A 23,255-nucleotide genomic window follows, 5' to 3' on the forward strand; every position below is an offset into this window, starting at 1 on the left:
AGGGAATGTGAAGTTTCATGTTTTTAAACTTTCGGTTTTGTGGTCTCTCTTATTTTGTTGTCTGTGTTTTGTTGTGTCGCCGTTATCAGGTAGACCCATATATGTATGGATTTATATATATATATATATATATATATATATAACATATATTACATATATATATATATATATATATAAATATATATATATATATGTATATATATATATATATATATATATTACACATATATATATATCTATATGCAGAAAAGGAATATTTCCCTTTACTGCACTCTGGTGCGATCTCAGAGTTATTATATTTAAAGAGGAGTGGGTGCTGTGGGGGTGCAGCGGGTCTTGTCCGCCTTTTTACAACAGTTCTTGAGCTGTTTTTTTTTAATTCGAATTGCTGAAACTTTCAACATTTGTGTTCGCTGTTTTCATGTTCCAAGTTTCCGCAATTCAGTAACACAATAAGAACCTGGAAATGGAACCTCTGCACTGCTTAGTGAATCTCCAATCTGTTTTTTAGGTTCTTTGGTGGACATGATCTCTGTACTCTTGTTTGATAGTCTCCTATTATATGTCCCTTGATCTTTAACCACTGTAGAAGACAAGATCCTGAACAACTTTGTTATTGTAGCGATCCAGTCAGGTCTATAATTGTGGTTGCACACACAAACTTCATGCTTTTATTGAAGGTCTGCTTTTGAGATCACTGTTTTCTTATGATTTTTTTATCTCTGATCTGAAAGCAGCAAGTAAGATGTAGATCTCAGCTTTCAGTGCATAAGTGAAATTCCATGTGCAAAATCTATTATAAGAAACAAATATTTTTAGAATGCCATTTATACGAAAAGATTTAGTTTTCATTGGTTGCATGAAAAGTTGTAGAATTCCTGGCCATAATCACATATCTCTTTCATATTAGAATCTGTCAACACCAGAAATATTTTCCAAGATATGAGCAATTATTGTAAAATGGTATTTTGAAGGGATTGTAATTCTAGACTGCCAAAATACATACCCATTCCAGGCATGTAAATCTAGTATTCTGAAATATTATGGCATTATCTTACATTTATCATTATAGGCAAAATTTTCAATCCATTTTACAGAACTAATGACATAACTTCACCTTTGATGTTCTTCTTGACAGCAAACATCAGTGCTGTACCAGCTATTTGCAAGTCTGTAGTCTTTTCTGGAATAGGTAACGCAGTGACTGCCTCATTTGTCTAGTCTGTGGATATTTTTATATTCACATTCTCTCAGTAGGACTGTGCAATGCTGAACTCTTGGTGAACACATTTGTGGACAAGTTTTGTTTTCACTGAAAATAATATTCAGTGGTTTGTCACTTGTTTATTTTGGGAACACACACTCGTACTGATATAAATGAAATAATTTTCATTCCAAAAATGATCACAAGTTTGTTCTTACCAAGTTGTTGATACCTTTTTGTCAGTGCAAGAGTCATTGTATAAGACTAATAAATGGGGGATTCTTTTCACCATGAAGCCTTCTGTTTGAAACTACAGCTTCCACGTAGATCACGACAGGGAAAAAAAAAATCTTAACTTGTCTGTAAATGTTTTGCAGCTATTCAGTTGGCATCGTAAAGTTCCACTTCAACAGGGAAGTTAACAAGCATTTCTTTGAGTACTTATGGCTTGAACATTTGTTATGGTATGAACTACACAGACTTTAAGAATGAGTTACTTAAGTTCACTTTACAGAAGCAGATATATGTGGTATTAGAAACATCTGAATGTCAGCACATCTGCTCAGCTTTAGTCATTATTTATGTAACACTATTTAAAAGAAAACATATGTTACTGTGCTTCTGTTCAGACAAGTTAAGGTAGTAATACAACCATGACAACACGGGGACAGAAAAGAAGTTAGGAGTTGAACTGCAGCAAAAAAATAAAGTTTTCAAGTAAATGAATGTGTTTACAGTAAAATGTAGCTGACACAGGTAAAGAAACATTAGATTATCGATATAAAATGTAGCTGAATCAAATCATTACCTATGTGCTGTATCAAAAGACATCTGTAACTTGCATTAGCTTTGGTATTTATTACCTTTGAATGCACTCCCTTTACAGTTTTGTACTTGTGCTTTATCACATACCACTCTCGTTTGTACAGCTTTGAAGATGGTTGCACACTGATCAACAAGTTGGTTTGTGCTTTCCCAGTGTGAAAACAGGCTAGTAATTATACTGCTTGGATGCCAGCAAGGAAGAAGAAATTTGGAGAACATGAGTAAAAATTAACCAGAAATGAAGAAAAGAAAGCTCTGGCTGGACATATCCTGCAGCTGTTTAGTGAGAAACAGTTCAGGTTTAGCTTTCGTACGGGAGATGGCTTCTAGTAATTTTTAGGGAAAAAAAAACAATCAAATGCAATTAAATGTGTTTAAAATAATGAAATATTGAATAAGCATTTCAACTCAAATGAAAGGCTGGAAAGAACAGATGAACCATTAACTAGCTATTCAGATGAACTTTTTAAAACTGCAAAAATCTGAGGTTAAATGAAGAAAGGGCTGGCTGAGTATGAGGCTTCTCAAGAAGACTTGTTTCAAAAAATGGTGATGTTAGAAGACAGTACATGTAGAAGAGACCTGAGATTTTTGTTGTTCCAGAGAAGCTGAAAGAAACACACTTCTTTCATTTTATAAAGTACAAATAAGTGACTGGACTTGTGTTCCACAGCACACTTTCTCACTTGAAAGGGCACATCAGGGTATGCTCCAAACCTCCACATGAGAAATGCAGCCATGATTATACATTAGTAAACATGTAGTCATATTAGCAGAAAGAGTTGGTCCTTACAACAGTGTGGCAGACTGTGGGAAATGATTATTCATTGGACACCATGCAAGAGGATAAGCAAGTTTATTCCAGCCATTAGAGATTGTCAAGAGGCAGGTGTTAGTCAAGCTGCTGTTATCTAGCTGTCTTCAGAATATATTCCTAGAAAATAAAATGCTTTTTTATACAAAACAGATTAATGAGGCAGTAAAGCTTATCCACTAAGAGTGAGCCAGCAAGTAGAAGGAGGCACTTGGTTTACTTCTGACAATAAAGCCCATACAGAGACGTAACCAGTGAAACCTTTTCCATTGCTTCAAAGGAAAATGAGAGAAAAAATAAGCACAGGAGCTGACCAGAAGACTCAAGAACTTTGGACATGAACCAGATACTGGTGCTGGAAAATGGAGATGATCAGGAAGAAGAGAAACATCACTGAAATTTATAAATAAATGGACAACTATAGAGCATCGCTCCCATTGGATACAGAAATGAACATTTTAAAGTATGACTTTGCAAGAAAAATTAGATAAGAGATTAGCATTGTGTTGACTTTGTTAAACAAGTGGATGAAGTGAAAAACATATATCCCATGTTATGTTATTAATAATTAGGACACTGAAGGGAATGAAGAAATAACTGTAAATAAAACGGTTTTTAATACTTACATAAAAAATTCATATGATGTAAATTGCACGTTGTATTATAAAGCAGTTTTGAATTGTATGCAGTGGGTATTTTAAATGTGAGACGGGGTAGTCTTACTGACTAGTGCATATGTTAAAGATTTTAAAGCAAGCATGCACTGAAGGTATACAGGCTTTACACTGTAGCAAGATGTAAATTGCTGGATAGATGGAAGTTGATATTGATATAATGTTGTGATTGTGAGCTGTTGGGGTGCAATAGGGAGTACAAGTTTATTGCTCATATATGTAGAATTAAGATAATTTTTCTTGTTTTCACATGGGTGAATGTCTAGACTAATTCCCTTGTTTTAAGTGCCACACAATGCACTGCATTCATAAAAGTACTACATGCTAATTAGGTAGTCTGAGAGAGAGACATATGCTAAATAGCCATAAGTTCATAGGTTGGTACTATCCTGTCGGCCCTAGGACCCTGTACAAGCTTAGCCATAGCAATTCCCTGGCTATTTCTTCCCACAATATTTACTTCCCTGGACTCCTGTCTAGCAGGGCAACCGACATGATCCCTGGGGTAAATTTTCTATCTCCCATCCAGTCATCAAGGTTCCTTGTGAAGACGGCTAAGGAAGCACTGTGCGGTCAGGAATCTATCCCTCCAACATGTTTTCTTTATTGTTATGACAAGGTTTAGGTCCTTGGAGCGTGTGGCTCTGATGGATTGGGAGTTGTAAGTGTAGCATGTCCAACAGCTCTGGGTTTGATATGGCCTTGTATGTTAAGTAGAGATGGCCTCTGAGTAGACGACATGCGACAAAGTATAGCTGGAGTTTTTTTAGTCGGTCAGCATAGGGCATCTGCTTTAGGCCTGTGATTCTTTTAGTGAGGTGTTTTCTGCAGCCGTTGCAGATGTCTTGTGAGGTACATACCAAATGGTGCGTTGTACTCTATGATGGGTCTAATGAGGGATGAGTACAGTGGGACAATGACTCCTTTTTTCTGGATGAAAAGCCCTTAGTGATGAGGTGTGCCATATAAAAGGATTTCATGTCTGTTGTGGCGATGTGGATGTCAAAGGTGAGACCACTGTCCACCTGTGTTCCTAAGTCTGTTATCACACTATCAGTGCTTAGTGTACTGCCACCTATGTTGTAATTCATGGGTCGATGTTTTTTCCCAAAGGGGATAACTATACACTACTTGGCATTGAACTTGAGTCCATGGCTCTGGCACCAAGCATCTGTTTCTGTAAGGCCCTTTTCTAGAATATCCACATCATTTGGGGGTTCAATAATGGCTCCTAGTTTGCAGTCATCTGCGAACTTTGTTAGCCAGAGTCCCTTAGTGTTGGCCTGTACCTCAGAGAAGTAGATGCCAAACAAGAGTGGACCCAGGACTGAACCCTGAGGTACTCCACTTGTCTGGAGCTGGATTTGGAGTTGGCTACTTTTACAGTGTGGGTTCTGTCAGTAAACCAGTTGGCAACCCATCGAGTGACATGGGGATTTATGCCCAGCTTAGTAAGTTCATCTATGATTCCAGAGTGGTGGATGGTGTCGGAGGCCTTGGTGAGGTCCAGAATAGGCACTGTGGACCACCTTACCCTCGTACACAGCTCTGGAGACTGATTCAAAGAAGTTAATCAGGTTCAGGAGACACAATCAGCCCTTCACGAACCTAAGCTGGGTGGGGTCCAGTGTTTGAAGTTTGCCAGTGTCTTTGTTTATAAGTTCCATGATAATATGTTCCATGGCCTTGCAGATCAGGCTCGTCAGACTGATGGGACGGTAGTTCCCAGGATCCAAGGTGGATCCCCCCTTGTGGAATGGGATAACTGTAGCTGTGCGCCACTCAGTGGGCACAAAGCCAGAGTTGAGGCTATGATTAGACATAACACTTGGGTAGGTGCCAGTTCATTTTGTAGTTCATGTAGTACACAGCCCAGGATGTCGTCTGGTCCCATGGATGCTGTATTCTTAGCTTTGGAACGTGGTTTTTACCTGTGTGGCCGTGATTACCAGAATTTGGCAATCTTTTGGTATTGAGATAGGCCCTTTTGGGGGGTGAGAGGGGGGTGAAGTTGGCACTGAATCGATCTGCCAGGATATTGGCAATGTCCTTGGGATCAGTATATTTAATTCCATTCTGTTGTAGCTCAGAGCAGATCTGAGCATTGCCATTTAGATTCTTGACATAGCTATAGAATGCTTGTGGTTGTCTTTGGAATCCTTGGCAATTTTATTTTCATAACTAGCTTTGGAGGATTTTATGAGGGATCTTAGCTTCTTACTGAGGCTGGTAAGGGAGTTTTTTGCATCCTGGGGTTTTCCTCCTTTCTGCAACAGTTTCTTCCTTCTGTTGTATAGTTTATGACAGGGGACCACCAGATTGGCTTCCTTTTTTTGGAGGAGTGTGCCTTGGTTCTATTTGGGATGGTACGATTCATGCACGAGTGGATGTGCTCATACAGTGCTTTAGTACAGGATTCGGCAGTCGAACTTTCAGTTTGTGCTATAAAGTATAATCCCACAGGGACTGAGAGATCTTGGAATTAATGTAAATAAATTGCAGTGGATGTGGGGAGTGGGGGGGGGGGGCTTGCCCCCTACAAAAAAAACTGTTTGATGCATTGCATGTTTCAGGTAACTTTGAAGCATGCACAAAAGCATGTCAACATTGTGTGATTTGGCCTAATAAAACATGTTTTCAGTGTGTAATAGCACATTTCAGTTTGGTGTCATTTGCCTTGAATCCTACTTCATTTTGAATGTTTGGCACTCACAGCATGAAGTCTTGAAATTCCAGTAGTGACCCATGAACCATGCTACAAAGGTAGAACTGTCCTTATGCAGTGACCATTTTGATGTATGGCTGAAATGATGTATACCATCCTCTTCATATTGTCGTTTGCAAGGTGATCTTTTGGGCTTAGACTCTCCATTCTACTGTTCTGAAATATGCTCTTGTCTGCCAATTACTTGCATGATAGCAGCACTAAATTGTCTGGCAGACCTTGTGGCCATGAAAGGTGCATGCCTTTTTCCTGTTGTCCTATTATTCATCTTGGAATAATGTTTCTTAATTTTTTAGTAAGGACTATACATGCCACTGAAAATGTATACATTTTTGAGTAGTGTTTTGCCTAACATATCTGCAGTATACATCTTTAAATTAAAAAAATAGTATGGTAATTTTAAGGTGTTTATTGTATCTTTTTAAGTGTTTTGTTTTCCCCTGCTGACTTTAGGTTCACCAGGACCCCTTCATTTGTTTGCAGTGACCATTTGTTCCCAGTTCTGGGCCATGGGTCCCATGACCTTTATACAGTAAGAAGTGCAGTTTTTTTAGGACACAGTAATCATTCCTTATTGCTGTCCTTTGTTCATAATGTCTGTCAAGATGAGCATATGCATCTGCAGACACGTCTGCACACTTGGTGCATTGCAGATGAGCTCATTAAGATACACACACAAACACACAAAATAAAAGATAAAAAAATATTCAATGTATTTGGCATATGCATATCAAGGCAACAATACAAGCATTATGGCAGATCATGGGGGGATCCTTTCATGCTCATTCCCTTTCATGTTTCTAGTTGATGTTGAATTGAATTAGCAGCATGTCACACAGACAAACTGACTATACAACTGTATAGTCATAATTGCTGACAGATTTATTGAAAACAAGCTGACCAAGCACTACTGTGAGATTAATTATATTATCTTTATAACCCAGATGACATACTGCACTTCCTTAGCTGTCTCAGATTACAAAAATGCCCACCAAAAAGTCTTTTACAACCACTTTTAGAGTTTCATAACAGTGTTTTTGATGAAAACATTATTTTCCTGTCTTGAAGCCTTTGTCTGCATCATTATCTCAATCCAGAGAAAAACAGTTCCTCAGCATGCCAAAATGTTCTTTCATTGATAGGATATTTATAACTTTTTTCTGCTGTTAGCCACTTACCTTTAGCAAGTTCATTCTCTTGAATATCTATATACATTCACCTGTTTATTATATTTTAACAAGCCTGTTTTGTTAATGCCATTTTTACAAAAACATTCAGAAGTATGATACTTTTTGTTCCACACAAGCACATTCAGTTAAGCCAATGCATATTTTTTCTGCCCTTGCCAATGCTATGTCACATGCTATTTTTAAAAAATATCATACTGTAATGATTACCCAAACCTCTGTTACTGTGAAGGAAAACAGTTCTACCAAATTATATACATCTTTTTTTCTATAAAATACTTATTACTATGAGGGAAACAAGTTTTAATTTATATAATTCTGTCAAGTCTCCCTTTTTATTTTGAAAACCAATAAAAAGTTCATGTCTCCATTGGTCATGGTACTTTCTTTACCACCTACATTAGTTACAATAGATACCTGATTGACAGTCTTTTTATTACAAAGTTTAGCACAGATGCACATTATTATGATCAAAATAATGGCTACAATAGCAATTAAACTGTGATAATGTTTTTTTCACCACTCTGAAAATAACCCATTTAACCAATCACTCCAGTCACTGTTTTATGTATGCTCAGAGAATTTACTACATAAGCACTGTCACTAGAAATATTTACTGGATGTAAATACTGCAAAACATATAGTACACCTTCTAGCTCAGCTCTCTGTGTTGACATGTATCCTGGTGACTTAACCATAATTGGTTTGTCTCCCTTTGCAATGTCACTATTGCAAACCCAGTGTAGTACTTCCAATCCTTCCAGAAACGTGCACTATCCACGTACACTGTAAGAATGTTGACTTACCCCCTTCAGTGATTTTGTTGATCTCATTGTCATTTAGAAGTTTGAACTATGACCTCCAAGAACATTGTCAAATACTCTGTTTGTCTTCCCCAGTAAATGACCAAAATCTGTTTAATGCAAGAATAACTTTTTTTTTTTATATATATATACAGGAGTCAGTTTCCTGCTTAAATAACCAGTCTTAACTTTGTGTCCATTACCTGAGATATCTCATAGGTTCATAGGTAGGTACTAGGCTATCGGCCCTGGGGCCTATACAAGCCCAGCCAAAAAGGTACCCTGGCTTTTGCCACCCAAGAAAATTATTTTCCTGTGCCACTGTCGAGCAGAGCCACAGAAGTGATCCTCGAGGTGAATTTCCTATTTCTCATCCAATCATCAAGATTTTTCTTGGAGTGCTAATGAGGAGCTTTGTTTGATATAGATAGGTATTTTATTCCAGAGTATGGGAAGTCTCTGGGACAGGAATCTATCCTTCTGGCATATTCTGTTTATTGTGGTGACAAGGTTTAGGTCCCTAGAGTCTGTAGCATCTCTTGTGACCAAGACTAATAACTCCATTGTGAGTGTGTCCTTTCCTGCTGCTGCTTGCAAAACAAAAGGTAATTTACTTGTGGGAGCTATCCGCTCCTTTGCCTGTGCCAACTTCTGCTTTAAAATTTTATTGCAGTCCATGATGCCCATGAATTCATACAAATTTCAAATTGTCAAAGGCTTTGGCAGTTGCAGAATGGCCCTCAATCTTTGCTGACAAGGAGTTCTCCCTGTTGGTCTGAAAATGGTTCCTAGAAAATTTTCATTTGTGTTCTTTCACAGTCTTTGACTGTATTAGAATGTAATTGATATAATGAATAACCTTGTCATCATTACTCACATCCTGCAGGAATATCTCTACTATCTGATGAAAAATGACAGGGCTGTTCTGAAAACCTTGAGGTAATCTAGTCATGACATACAGTTGATTTTTAAAGGTAAAGTAATTCCTTGCATCTCCCACTGTAATTAGAACTTTGAACTTCCCACAGTCTGGTTTTGTCTCTGCACACAAGGTCTGGAATTCTTTTTCTACGGTATTCCAAAGGTATTCCAAATATCTCTGTTCATCTGTCAGGGGCACCGCCCTGTTTCCTTTACTCTGTACTAGTCTAACGTATTCCCTTTTGCCTTATTATGAAACTTTTGGTGCTCTGTGTTATTGTCCTGCAACTTTTGCTTTCTTATTTTTGAGTCCCTTAAAAATACTGTTTTCTGTCTGCCTATTTTTCCATTTTTGTAGTGTACATAGTCCTGCTTGATGTGTCCTAGTTTTCTACAGAAAAAAACATGCAATTTGTCTATCAGGGCTTCGCATACCCCCACCTTTCTCTACTTTTTCCAAGTTCTCTTGCACTTACTATTTCAAACCTATCTTCATCACTACCAAGAGAAAATAATGTTATGATTAAAAATGTCTCCATTGTCACTTATTACTCTCCTCGGCAGTAGCTTATGAACACATTGCTTTAATGTGTCAGCAGTTTTACTTAATGTCACCTGGTACTATTACTTGTTCCAAAAACACATATATAACTTTATAAACTATTACTAAGAATACTGTCTTCAATTCAGCTTACTGAGCTGGTGTATAATCTGTTCTGTAATTTCTGCATGAAATATGAACTGATCTAATTCTGAAACTTTACTTGTCTGCCCTTTATACAAGTGATGGGATCTGAACTTTTGACTGTACTGTCACCTTTAAAATGTAAGACTGACTTTAAATTTTACGTTCTGTTACCTAGCAAAAAAAATCATTTGCCAAAACTGCAACTGTAAACCCTTTATTCTGCACATTTACTTGCCTGTCCTTTCTGTTATAACTTACACAACATAAATGCATATGGTTACTCTTTTTTTCTGACTGGCCACACCCAGTATGTCTTCCTGAGCACTTCAGCTGTGTCAGCTGAACTGGAATTTATTTTATCTTTAGCGCATACAACTGCATGTTTCTGTCTTAACCAGTTTTTTTTTTAAATTCTGTACATTTGCGCAAACCACTGCATGCAAATTCTTACAAGTATCATCTGTGTGCACTACTGTACATTATGTGGCATCCAGCTGTACAGCAGCATCAGCCCTAGTTGAAATGTCTAAAACATCTTGCAAATACTTCCTAACTTGTATGTTATGTTTTTTTAACACTGGCATATATTTTCACTAAGTTCGGTTTACTTATCCTCCAGCTATTTGTTGTTAAATGTATCCCACTGCAAGCAGTAGGTCTGAAACATTTTAGCTGTCTCTACAACCACAACCACACAGCAAACTGACTGTACAACTGTTTATTCATAATTGCTGACAGATTTATTGAAAACAAGCTGACCAAACACTCTTGTGAGATTAATTACATTTTCTTTATAACACTGATTACTGTCAGACACATTACACTTCCCTTAGCTGACTCAGATTACAAAAATGTCCACCAAAAAGTCTTTTACAACCACTTTTATAGTTTCAAAACCTTGTCCTTGATGAAAACATTTTTTTCCTGCATTGAAGCATTCTTTGTCTGCATCATTATCTCAGTCCAGAGAAAACCAGTTTTCAGCAGGCTGAAATGTTCTTTCATTGATAGGATAGTCTGTAAGTTTTTCTGCTGCGTCAGCCATGTTCATCTAGAGAAAACCAGTTCTCAGCATGCCAAAATATCATTTCATTGATAGGATAGTTTGTGACTTTTTTTTTTTCTGCTGTTAGCCATTTCCCTTTAGAAAGTTCATTATCTTTAATACCTGTATACATTCACTTGTTTATAATATTTTAACAAGCCTCTATTGTTAATGCCATTTGTTACAAAAATCATTTAGAAGTATAATACTATTTGTTCCACAAAAACACATTCTGTAAGCCAATGCATATTACTATTCTGCACTTGCAGATGCTATACCACATGCTATTTTTAAAAATATCACACTGTTATGATTCCCAAACCTTTGTTACTGTGAGGGGAAAAAACATTCTACCAAATTTTATATATATATATATATATATATATATATATATATATATGTACACACACACACACATATATATATATATGTATATATATGTATATATATGTATATATATATATATATATATATATGTACACACACACACACACATATATATATATATATATATATATATATATATATATATATATATTTTTTTTTTTTATCTATCAAATACATATTACTATGGGGGAAACATATAATTCGAGCAGCTAAGTCACAAATAGATAAATGCATACCCTCATATATTTATTTACCTATTTGCTTACTAATCTAATTATGCTTTGCTGTCTGGGTTAATCCACTAAGTCGGTGACCTTTGTACAGGGAAAAACCACGATTGTAGTCATGCTGACCGGGAAAATTTGGTCTGGGCAGCTGGTGAATTCCTTCCCTGCTCTTTTTAATTGGTGTCATGGGATCCTTTACATCTTCCTGACCAATCAGTATCTCTGGTAGATGGGGTCCTGGTTTAATGCCTCATTCAGAATTGGAGTCGGGCCACTAAATACTGCAAATGTAATAGGAGCTCCTAACTGGTACTAGTAGTGTCGCACATTGTGTTATCTTTAATTAAATGTTTAGGGTTTGCATATCACTGACAGAAGGGTACTTTGATGTATTTGTTTAGATGGGGTAAGGTAAGACAGCTTGATTTACAGTTCTGAAGTCTCTGTTTACACCCCTGTTCTGCCAACATTTACTTATGCCTTTAGGAACCAGTGTGAACTGTTGTCAAAGTCATACACTTATCCAAGCTGTCCACAGGTTCTTACTAAGCTTATAGCTAAACGAGACCGTTGAGAATCTCAGTTACAAAAAAACTCAACGCTGGTGGGAGACTAATGCCCTTCATTAAACAGACTTTCTCCACATATCACTAGAGAAAATATGTGATCACTTGGTCTACTGTTTGTAATTAAAAAGGAGAGAACAATAAACCTAGGCATGCATTATGTACCTATTGCCAAGTTGTTGTGCTCTCCTGGTCTGTAACTACACATTACTAGTGCTGTTAAATCCTAGTGATGTGGGCTTATTTTTGTCCTCTTAATTCTGTCCTGTTAAGTGCATTGCTTCTACCCATATGTCTAAGTTGTGTTCTTGCATTTTCTAAGACCAGACAGAAAATGAGAGAGAACTCAAGTCTCATTTAACCTGGAATAAAAGTAGCAGTAAACACTACAGGACTAAATTGAGCAGATGGGAATGCCAACAATAAAAATAGTATCCCTCTGCAAATGTGACCTTCAAAATTCCTTCAGAGTATGTTACTCCTCAAAAAATGTAGTAAGAGTTGCAAATGTTTGCTGTATGCTGTTTTATTTGGTGATTGTACTGCACACTGACACATATATACAGGTCTAGGACTATTCACTGAAAGCACATTTCACTGAAACACATTTGAATGTGCACAAATCACATATTTGGATATATATTAAGTTCAGAAAAGAGTAATTTATTGGAATTGCAAGTATCCATTTATATAGTCCCCCCCACACACACACCCTTACTATATATACTAACGCCAGGGTTGCACAACAGTGGGGATTTGTGCACAGTCATTTGACTTTCAGTGAAATGTGCTAGCAGTGAATAGACCTAGGCCCATGTATACAGGGTTCCTATCAGCAGACCAAAGACGCATGTTTTCGAATGCATCTTGGTCGAACTGACAAAACTGAAACTGCAAAATATCAGAGGCATGTAAGCAAATTCTTTCCCTGGGAAAGAATTTGCTTGTCCACTTAGGTACTTTGCCATTTTCGGCACACTAGTGCGGTCTCAGAGTTGGTATATTTAAGTAGGGGGGGTAAGGGGGAGAAGCCCACCACTTAATCTCATGTTTTAATGTGCATACTTTGTTGGAACAGCGATTTTTTTTCCCTTGGAAAAAAATTGCTACTCTGACAGCTCGGTTTTGTAAGGTTTCGCTTACATGGGGTCGATTAATCGCCATTCGCTTAACTAAGCATTCAAAGATCTAATATAGACCCTATATACGTATATGTGTGCATGCATATATATATATATATATATATATATATATATATATATATATATATATAATTTCCACTTCCCATGAAGCTTGCAAGTGTTTATGTTCTGTCTGTGCTTCCTTGAGTGCACTCTAGACAGTCCCTGTCAAACACTGTGTGTGTGTGTGTGTGTGCTGTCCCCCACCCCCAAAAAAAAAATCATTGCTGCCAACAGTGTAAAATGATTAAGGCATCACAATACTCCAGAATGATATAGGTCATATTCTACACTGTATTAACACGGTCTTTTAGCACTAATTAAAAAGGTCGCTGATTTGCTAAATGTATCATAACTGCAACAAAGCCAAGTACAATTTTAGTGTGTAGGACCAGATCTTGTCAAACAGTATGGCTTACCTAACCTGAATGCAGGTGGTATAAGAGACTAATTTTCATTCAATTACAACAGAAATGTGGGAAGCACATATTTACCTACCATGGTTCTGCAGTGGTTTTTTTTTTTTTTTTTGGCAAGTTTATTTTACTTGGGAAGTAAGCGGTATCTGCACACCTTTCAGAGTGAGTTACTGTCTTGAGAGCTTCCATACTTTTGCTAGTGAGCTATTCTGTTGCTTTGCTGAAAGCTGCCTCCAGTAGCTATTAGTTTTTAAACACACTGTGAAGCATTTTAGAATTCTTATTTGCATTTCGGTAGTGAACATCCGGCCTTCCAGAAGAGATCAATAGTAAAAGGCCAATTTGTGAGGGCAGCCAGAATGGTCTCAAGAGATGGTGACTTCCAGGAAGAGTGCCGGTTCATATCAAATTTGTTTTTATGTAGGGGCTACCCTGAGGAGTTGGTTGTGGATTTGTGTCTAGAGGTTAGATCCAAAAGGAAAATGGGTTATTTTCAACCCATTTTGGGTCACTCTGTGTCGGAGAATAGCTACCCCAGGGGTGACAGCCAACTTAGAGGTGTATACCATTGCAGTTTCATTACTACCTTTAGCATGGATGCTAGAGCTATAGTGTCTATCATCCAGAAAAATTGGGATTTGTTGCCAACTGAACTAACAGGACCCAATAATTTAGGGCCGGCCCCGAAGATTACATTCAGGAGGGGTCTGAATATCAAGAACATGTTAGAAAGGAAAGGTGGCAACATGACTCCAAGCGCTGGCATGTATAAGTGCAATATGTGCAAACATTGTAGATATGTGAGGTCGGGCACATATTTCATGTGAGGTCGGGCACATATTTCATGATCAGGGACACCAAGTACCTTATCAAAGGGAGATACAATTGTGCATAGACACACGTGGTGCATCTCGCTTCTTGTTAGTCATGTTCAGCTTTTTATGTGGGCAAGACGGACAGGAGATTGAATGAACGCATGTACGAACATTTATATGCTATGAAGAATATTAAACTGGAGAATGCCCTAGCAAGTCATGTCTACAATCACCCTGGCCATGATTTTACATTTATGATCATTTACCAGTTGAACTATGTGAATTGGGGGGGATTGAATCCCTGAAATTAGAAATGAAGGAGCTTATGTGGCAGTTGAGACTTGAAGCCTACCCTCACCCCGGCCTCAATAGTATGTTATCTATCAGCTGTGTCCTTAAGCTGAGGAGTTTGGAAAGATGATGCATGGGGGATATAACATTGGGTGTGATTTGTACACAGGACCGGCTGAGTAATCTTGATATATATTTTATACCATGTTTGGTAGATGGAATGTCTTTTTATCAATATTTGAAATATTATGGCATGCTTTTTATTTATTTTAATGTGTCAGTGTTGTTATGTGTATTTGGTTCAAAGTGTGCTTTTATAATATAATTAACTTTTGATTGCATTATTTAAGTGCTATGTAAGGTACAGTATCAGTTTTACAGTTGTATATTTTATATCACATACAACTTTTTACATTGTGCGTTTATGGGAGAGGAACATTTTAGTCAGATTGAAGCTACTTGTGCCTGTTCCTTTAAGGTAATTGGAGGGTGTGTTTTGTAATAGACTTTGCTTGCAATGGCTTTAAATGTAGCAGCACTTAAGTGTGCGTTGTTATTTTTCAAAGTCTGAAGAAGTTGGTGCAGGGCGCCGACGAAAAGAAGTATCATGGTGCTTAATAAAATTGAAGTCGTTCGTTTATTGGCTTCTTGTTTGCTTATCCCTTTGGAATTTAAAAATACCTGCTTCAGTGAGTTTGGCTATCTGACATGAGTTTATGTTTGATGAGTTTCACCTCTCTGACTGTGCTTATTGAAGGTGTTTAGTTCTGCTGCTTGGAATTAGGGACTGTGTTGGCTTAGTAGCAGCTTGTTGTTTTTGCCTTTGACTTCCAGAACAAGCATATGTTTGTTTGGGAGGCGTTTAGTCCTGCTGTTTGGCATCAGGAGCTGTGCTGGTTTAGTAGCAGTTTGTTTTTTCTTGCCTTTGATCTTCATGCATTTTAGAAGGTTGTTTCATACTTTTGAGTTACTCATCGTTACTGGACTTTGAAAGAATACTTTGTTTTATGGTGAAGCCATATTTTGAGTTGCTAAGAATCATCACAGTATTATCATGTGATCCACTTTGTTTTGAAATAAAGGAAAAGGTAGTGCTGTCTATATATAGATTTTTATGTTCTCTGATTTTAAGTATAATCCTGTTGTTGACTTAGAAGATGTGCAAGTGTTAACTGTACAAGAAAATGCCACTTGTTAAAAAGCAGATAAAAGTACTTTGTAAAAATTGTGCAGGCATTATGTATAGGGAAAAGTGTTTTTTTGTGTTCTGTGACTCATTTACTATGTGTTGCATTTCACAGAAGTCTGTAATAATGTTTTCATTTATCAGTCTGTCCTGTTATATTTTCAGCTGAATTTACCCTTGCTTTGTAAGCCTTTTACAGTTTGAATCTATAATGTTGTGAATTAGAATTTTCATTAAATTCATATTATTTGATTAGCTTTTCATGCATAAACTGGGAAGATCATTTTTATTATTTTTAATTAACAGACACTATCTCTGGTGCACTTGTAGTTTTGTGAGGATGTGAACTTTAACCATATGTAAAAATATGGTATGGGACACACTGTGCCACACAACAGTGTTGCTTATCACATAAGCGGCGACACTAAAATGAAAAAAATGCAGTTTATGCAACTTGGAATTCGTAAGTGCAAAAGCTTCTTCCGTGGTCAGTGGTTATGGAGTTTGCAAGGCTGCTGTGGGGTGGGAGGGGTTAGGCCTGCATCAGCATCCTCAAGGATCCCAAAAATCGGTCAAGGTGAGTCTGGGAGAGACTAGCAGATGTTGTAGACCTGGTGGATGAGAAAAGGACCTGGTGCAGCTGATGGTCAACTGTGGGTTGGGGAAACAAAAAAAAAAAAAAAAAGCACTGGTTAGTGATATAGCTGAAGTGACATTTACTGTATTTGCCTTGTTTAAAGTTCCATTATCCTAGGAGATGAAATGCCAAGGGTTATTTTGAGTAGTCTGATGACCTCTATTTGGTTCCCCAGCCACAAAACAATATTGAAAAAAACACAAAATGCTTAAAAGTATTTAATACTGGTGGGAAATAGCTTGCTTTCTAAGGAAATGTTTTCATGTCCCCAGTGTCAGTACTGCTTTTGTCTATGAATAACTCACATTTTACTTTTAGATAAAAAAATATTGACCTAGGACGAGAATTAAATTTGTATGTGTATGATAAAACAAAGTGTTTCACGTATAAATGCATTGTATATAACTTTAATGGTTGTAGTCTTTTTACATTTTTGAGATGCTTTATGAAAATGTTGTTTTGTCTGAGTACTGTTTGAAAAAAAAAGTGCATAATACTAATACAGAAATCTCTTGATGCAACATTTCTAAGTTCAGAATACCAAAATGCATAGCCACTAAACCCATATTACCAGAATGTACTACTTAATCCATCTTTGCAACTGCATTTCTTTAAGTAATTATAGAATTGCAGAGTTATGTACATACATTCAGTAGTGTACTTTTATGTTCTCTAGCCTTGTGCAATTAAGCTTTACTTTATTTATTTCTGTTGTTCTATAACAGTTTTACCATTTTTGCGACATGGAGATAAGAATGGGAGAACAGATTTCATCATGCTTGCATTATAGTAGCATGATTATCAAAAACCACTTGGACATATATATGTATATGTGTATATATATATATATATATATATATATGTGTGTGTGTGTATATATATATATATATATATATATATATATATATATATATATATATACACACACACACACACACACACACACACACACACATACATATAGGTCCACTTCACATGACTGAAGCATTGTCTGCTTTCATTATTCTGAAATTCAGTCAAATGAGTTTTCAGTATTTTGAACATTCGAGATTGTGGGCTCAGTCAAATGAATTTCAGTATTTTGAGCTTTCAGTCATGTAAAGTGGACCTATATATATATATATATATATATATATATATATATATATATATATGTGTGTGTGTGTAGGTATGTATACACACATACACAGAGAAAAAATGCATGCAGAAACATGCACATATATGGGAAGCTGGTTTATGGTTTGGTTGTCTTGAATGCAGAAATTCTACACGAGATTTCATTATTAACACTAAGAATGTTCTACTTTGAAAAAATCTTTACAGTGTACCATTACTTATTTTTTCTGTATATTTGTGAGATCATACAGTATTTCTTTCCTTTGCATGACAGAGCACTTTGAATAAGAGCATTCAGATCTTAAAAACAACATCTTTGGGACTTTCGGTAAGTAATTATTTTCAAACACAGTATAGAACTGAATTTTTTGATAAACTGTTTGCATTTTTTTTTTCAAATGAATCTTATTTTATTTGGCAACATGGTAAAGGTACAGTATTGCATTTTTTTTACATTAGATCGTATGGAGTAGCAGTTAATAGAAGGCTGTTCCAGATTCAGATTTCTTTATTCATTTGTTAAATGGGTAAACTGTCCATGTACAAAGCTACTTTTTAAGGGAGACCTAGAAGCATTGTCTGGTTAAGTGACTTGCTCAGACTCACTTAATAGACACCTGGAAACTGCATGAAACAAACTCTGGACTTCATGATGAAGGTCATGAGCAGCTCAACTCTTTAGTCCTCTGTACTACCTGCCAGACTTGACCCTCTGTGCTATGTTAACTGTTGAAACAAAATGCTTAATTTGGTTGCTTAGGGTATAAAATCCGATGTTCAGCAAAAGACAGTTGCTTGAGCAACTACAGTAGTCTGGATCAGTGCCACCAGCATTTACCTTGGGGTTTTCCGCAGGTGAACAGCTGCAAGAATGAGGTCAACATATCCAATGACCTCCAGCTCCTAAGCAATAACTAGAATTATCGAGTTACAAAGTGACATTTTGTTATTTTCCTGAACTGTGCAACATTACAATTCTAAAGCCACAGTGAGAAAAGAAATGCTACCTGTCCATGTTGGTAAACACTGTAGGTATCTCCAGAAGCATAAAGGTAATAAAATCATTCTGATGAAATGTCTTCCCTTCATATTCATATATTTGGCAAGTGGGCATTAAAGGAACTTTGTGTACGGCCACCCTCAAAGCTAAGTATTTTCTTTCTGTGACAGGAAGTCATCCAAAACTATCATAAGTTAAAGTACTGAATCTTAGAGGTTCCTGAAACTTGACATTGCTGACTTTGCTCTTAATATGTTCTGTTGTGGTTCTCAAATATTATCTCTCTAAAGAGTGCAGTGGAAATTACTGCCAGATGTGGAAGGAGGGCTTTACAGGAGTATGCTTTACAGACTGTGGTCCTCATTATAAAAATCAGTAGTAGTATTACCTTTTATAGCATCAGGCAGCATTGTATATACATTCTGCTTTTCCCAGTGGTCAGTGAATTTTGTGACACTTGTCTTATTAGGAATGCAGGACTGAAGTTCTTTCATAAAAGTGCACTTTATTAGTATGTATTTGGCCTCTTTGATGCCAGATGTTCCCTGAAACTTTAGTGCAAAATAAATTACAGCTGCCGGATTTTTGTATAAACATTTTGTACCTTAAATCATTACAAATTCTAAACAGTAGCTGGTTGGGTATGAGATGCTTAAGAGGTAGCAGTATTTCTAATAAGCTGCCCTGCTGTTTGTAATTTTTTTTTATTTATTATGTACTGAGGTAGAGTACTGATCAAATCTGACCTATCTCACTTTCTTCTTGTGGACTGATCAACAGCTTAAGATCAGCACTCCCAGTGTGAAAAAAAGAAAGTGATAGATAAGGGCCAGTAATTCTGCTGTTGTAGTAATATTCATTTACTGGCTATTAAGTGCACTGCCTGGATGCTGGCACACAAGAAATTTAGAGAGCCTGGAAGAAAATCGGCTAGAAAAGGTGAATAGAAAACAGACTTGGAAGAATCCTGCAGCTGTTAAGCAAAAGGCCGTTCAAGCTCCATCTTTGCTATCAGAGATGGCTCCCAGTAATCAAGAGAATGGAATAAGTCAAGTGTGCCCAGAACTGATTAAAATAAATAACACAGTAAGAGTATATAAACTCAAATAATAAATGTATGGATAAAAATGAAAGAAGCATGAAAACAGTTATGCAGATGAACTGATAAAACTGCAAAAATCAGTGATTGAAACTGTTAAACTGAAATTAACAGCAACAGGTCACACTGACAAACTGTACAACTGTCTTTTCATAATTGCTAACAGATTTATTGAAACAAGCCAACCAAGCACTATGAGATTATAAACATGTTCTTTATAACACAGATATAACTGTCAGGTACACTGCACTTCCTCAGCTGACTCAGATTACAAAATGTCCACACAAAAGTATTCTACAACCACTTTTATAGTTTCAAGACTTTGTCCTTGATGAAAACATTATTTTCCTGTATCGAAGCCTTCTTTCTCTGCATTCTTATCTCAATCCAGAGAAAACCAGTTCTTTTTTAGGTGCAAGAACAAACAAGGGGAAGAAGTAGATTTCGTACCCCTATTCAACGAACTACACTGGTGAATCAAGAAGGGCATATAGACTCTCACAAGAAACAGTGTAAACAAGGTAGGCCTGGTTACTCGGAGTTGGGCTATAGTGACTTCAGCATTTGCAATGTAGTTAACTTATCTGAAAGGGTATTTTTTTTTCCACTGAGTTATCTGTTTTAAATAAAGGGCTGAGCTTTATTCCAGCTACTGAAGGGAATATAAGTGAAGCACTAACGGAGTTAAGATTATTTGCTCGTAATTTAGATCTCAAACTTCTATTTGAAAATAGTTCTGAGGATGGGGTAATAAAGTTAAGAGATCTAGTACATTTGTACCTATGCATAGTCCTACAGTTAAAGCATTCCTAGAGATGTGTGAAGTAGAAGTATATGAGTTGTTCTTTAGTAATAATATTGCCACAAGGTTTTATATCTTACATCAGAAGAAAGAGATGCTTTGAAGAATTTGTCTTTATGATGATATAATAAAATCTGCAGATAAGGGTGGTAAAGTTGCAGTGCTGGGTAAAACACTGTATAATACTTTAATGTATGAACTACTATCTGATTCTAAAGTGTTTAAAATAGTTAACATTAGAGATTTGAATGGACTTATTTATAAGGTCAAAGAATTTCTATATAGTGCCATGATGGATGGAGACATCAGCCCAGATTAATGTAATTATTTATATGTTATTCAGCCTGTGATACCATTTATATATGGGCTGCCAAAGCTACATAAACATCTAACATTGCCCCCTATGAGCACTATAGTTGCCAGAGGTAAATGGGCGACTGTTGCCGTATCAAAAATATTTAGAGTATCAACTTAAACCCTTAATGAAGTTTAGTCCTGCTTTTATTAAGGACAGTAATGATTTGTTTGCATTCTCTGAAATTCTGGTCTGATAGAACAAATTTGAATGGTTTATTGCTGGGAACACTAGGCATAGTCACTTTTTACTGTAATACCAAATGAGTTAGATGTTCAGTATATTAGAGAATTTTTGAATAAGCACAATACTTTTACATCTTGTAAAATTGAAATTCTATGTTCCATGCCTGAAATAGTCTTACAAAACAGTGTTTTTCTGTTTAATAATGAATATTAAAATCAGCAAGTTGGCGTAGCAATGGATATGCCCGTTGCCAATATGTACGCCAACTTGGCTCTAGCTAGATGGGAAGAAAAATATATTTTTGACATTATTAATCCTTTAACTTATACGAACACTGATTTGGTGTTTTACAAGTGTTTTGTTGATGATTTTTTTTTTGCTGTGGAATAATAGTATTGAGAATTTGAAACTGTTTGTCAATTGGTTACATAGTAATGCTGAATTATTTTTTTGGATATCATTGTTAGTGTCAAAACATCCATCAGATAAACTAGCTTTTTAAAAAGAATGTGCAGGCTACAAGATACGTGCACTCTGAGTATGCATCCAAATTATATTTTTAAAGGTACTGTGTATAGTCAATTTCTGCGGGCCAGTAAGTTAAATACTAAGGAAAGATGCATTTTTGCAAGACTTAGAAGTCATGAGTAAGGATTTTAGTCGAAGAGGATATGATTCAGAATTGTTGGATGTTATGAAAGATGAATCCATCAATAGACGTGTTGATATAGGGCAGCCATTTCCGGAGATGCCCTACCTGAGATCTGATTTAGTAACTACAATTAATAGGCCAAATGAGAAAAGACCTGTTAGGTATCTTATGAAATATAACAGGCATACGAAATGTATTAAACAGATTATTAATAAATATTGGCCTATTCTTACTTATTGTAGTGAAATTAAAGAATTTATAGGTCTTAAACCAAATTTTGCACATAAAAAAGAAAAAAAATTGAAACGGCCCCTGTGTTATAAAGATATGCCTCGATACAAAAAACTGTCATAGTAAAGGAACACATCCCTGTCAGTACAGCTATTGTAATGTTATTAATACTGATTTAGTATTCGAACATCCTATTTCTGGTGTTACTTTTGAATTTCGAACCTTTGCTACTTGTCAAACAGAGAATATGATTTATTTGGCTAATTGTGTTGCATGTCTGAGTTTTTATATAGCTAAAACTAACCTGAAGTTAAAACAAAGGATTTGCTCCCACGTCTCTGAGATTCGGAGAGACGTTGAGAATAATGGCCTTTTTAAACACATTTGGTTAAGAGGTGATGCACATTCCTTTAAATTTCGAGTAGTTCAAGTTGTAAATGTAGGTATACGGGGTGGTGACATCAGACTTCAGACTGAGCTTGCAGAATGTAAGTGGATAGACTATTTTCGAGCTTCTGTGTATCCAGGACTGAATTCTCAAAATAGTTTAAAACCTATTCTTAAATATAAACATGACTATTAATAGTTGTATTGACCAGGCTGTGTATGTATCTCTATGTTTTATATTGTCTTGTTTTTATCTTCTGGCTAGGAATGGGATAATTATGTCTGTGACTTTTTTAAATATGTAATTGAAGGTTGATTTGAATATTTATTGTGACCATTAACCTAGGTATTTTATGCATTGAGAAAGAACGTATGCTTGAAAGCTTTGCGTTTGTCTTATTAAAAACAAGTCTTGACATTGTATTCCTAGTTTATTTTTGTTTTTTATGTGTTGAGCTTAGAAGATGTTAAAGTGTGTTTATTGCATACCTGTTTGAAATGTTGTTAAAAAAAAGATAAAGAACTTTGTAAGCATTAAATTCAGCATTATGTGTATAGGGAAAAGTGTTTTTTTGTGTTCTGTGACTCATTTGTTGCCTTTCAATTCTGTAATAATGTTTTCATCTATCAGTCTATTTATCAGTCTGTCCTGTTATATTTTCTTGCTTTTTAATACTTTTATTTGGATTTGTTTTGAATTACAGTTTTAGTTAGTTCTGTTGTGAATAAGAATTGATTAGCTTCATATTTTATATTGGGAATTTCATTTTTATTATTTTTAATTATTTTTATTATTAGGGCTTTTTGTAGTTTTTGTGGGGTGTGAACTTTA

The 23,255-nt window shown here is 36.1% G+C and overlaps 1 protein-coding gene across 1 annotated transcript in view; it reads left to right on the forward strand.

Moving 5' to 3' along the window:
* Window positions 1–23,255, forward strand: part of PROM1 (prominin 1) — a 1,709,767-nt gene that overhangs the window by 1,263,338 nt on the left and 423,174 nt on the right. Inside the window, 1 exon segment of the mRNA XM_044062202.1 lies at window positions 17,986–18,039. Coding sequence (XP_043918137.1) covers window positions 17,986–18,039 — 54 coding nt within the window.

The sequence above is a fragment of the Protopterus annectens genome, chromosome 2.part1 (assembly GCF_019279795.1).
Source record: "Protopterus annectens isolate FY-2018-M chromosome 2.part1, PAN1.0, whole genome shotgun sequence".
NCBI classification, from domain to species: domain Eukaryota; kingdom Metazoa; phylum Chordata; order Ceratodontiformes; family Protopteridae; genus Protopterus; species Protopterus annectens.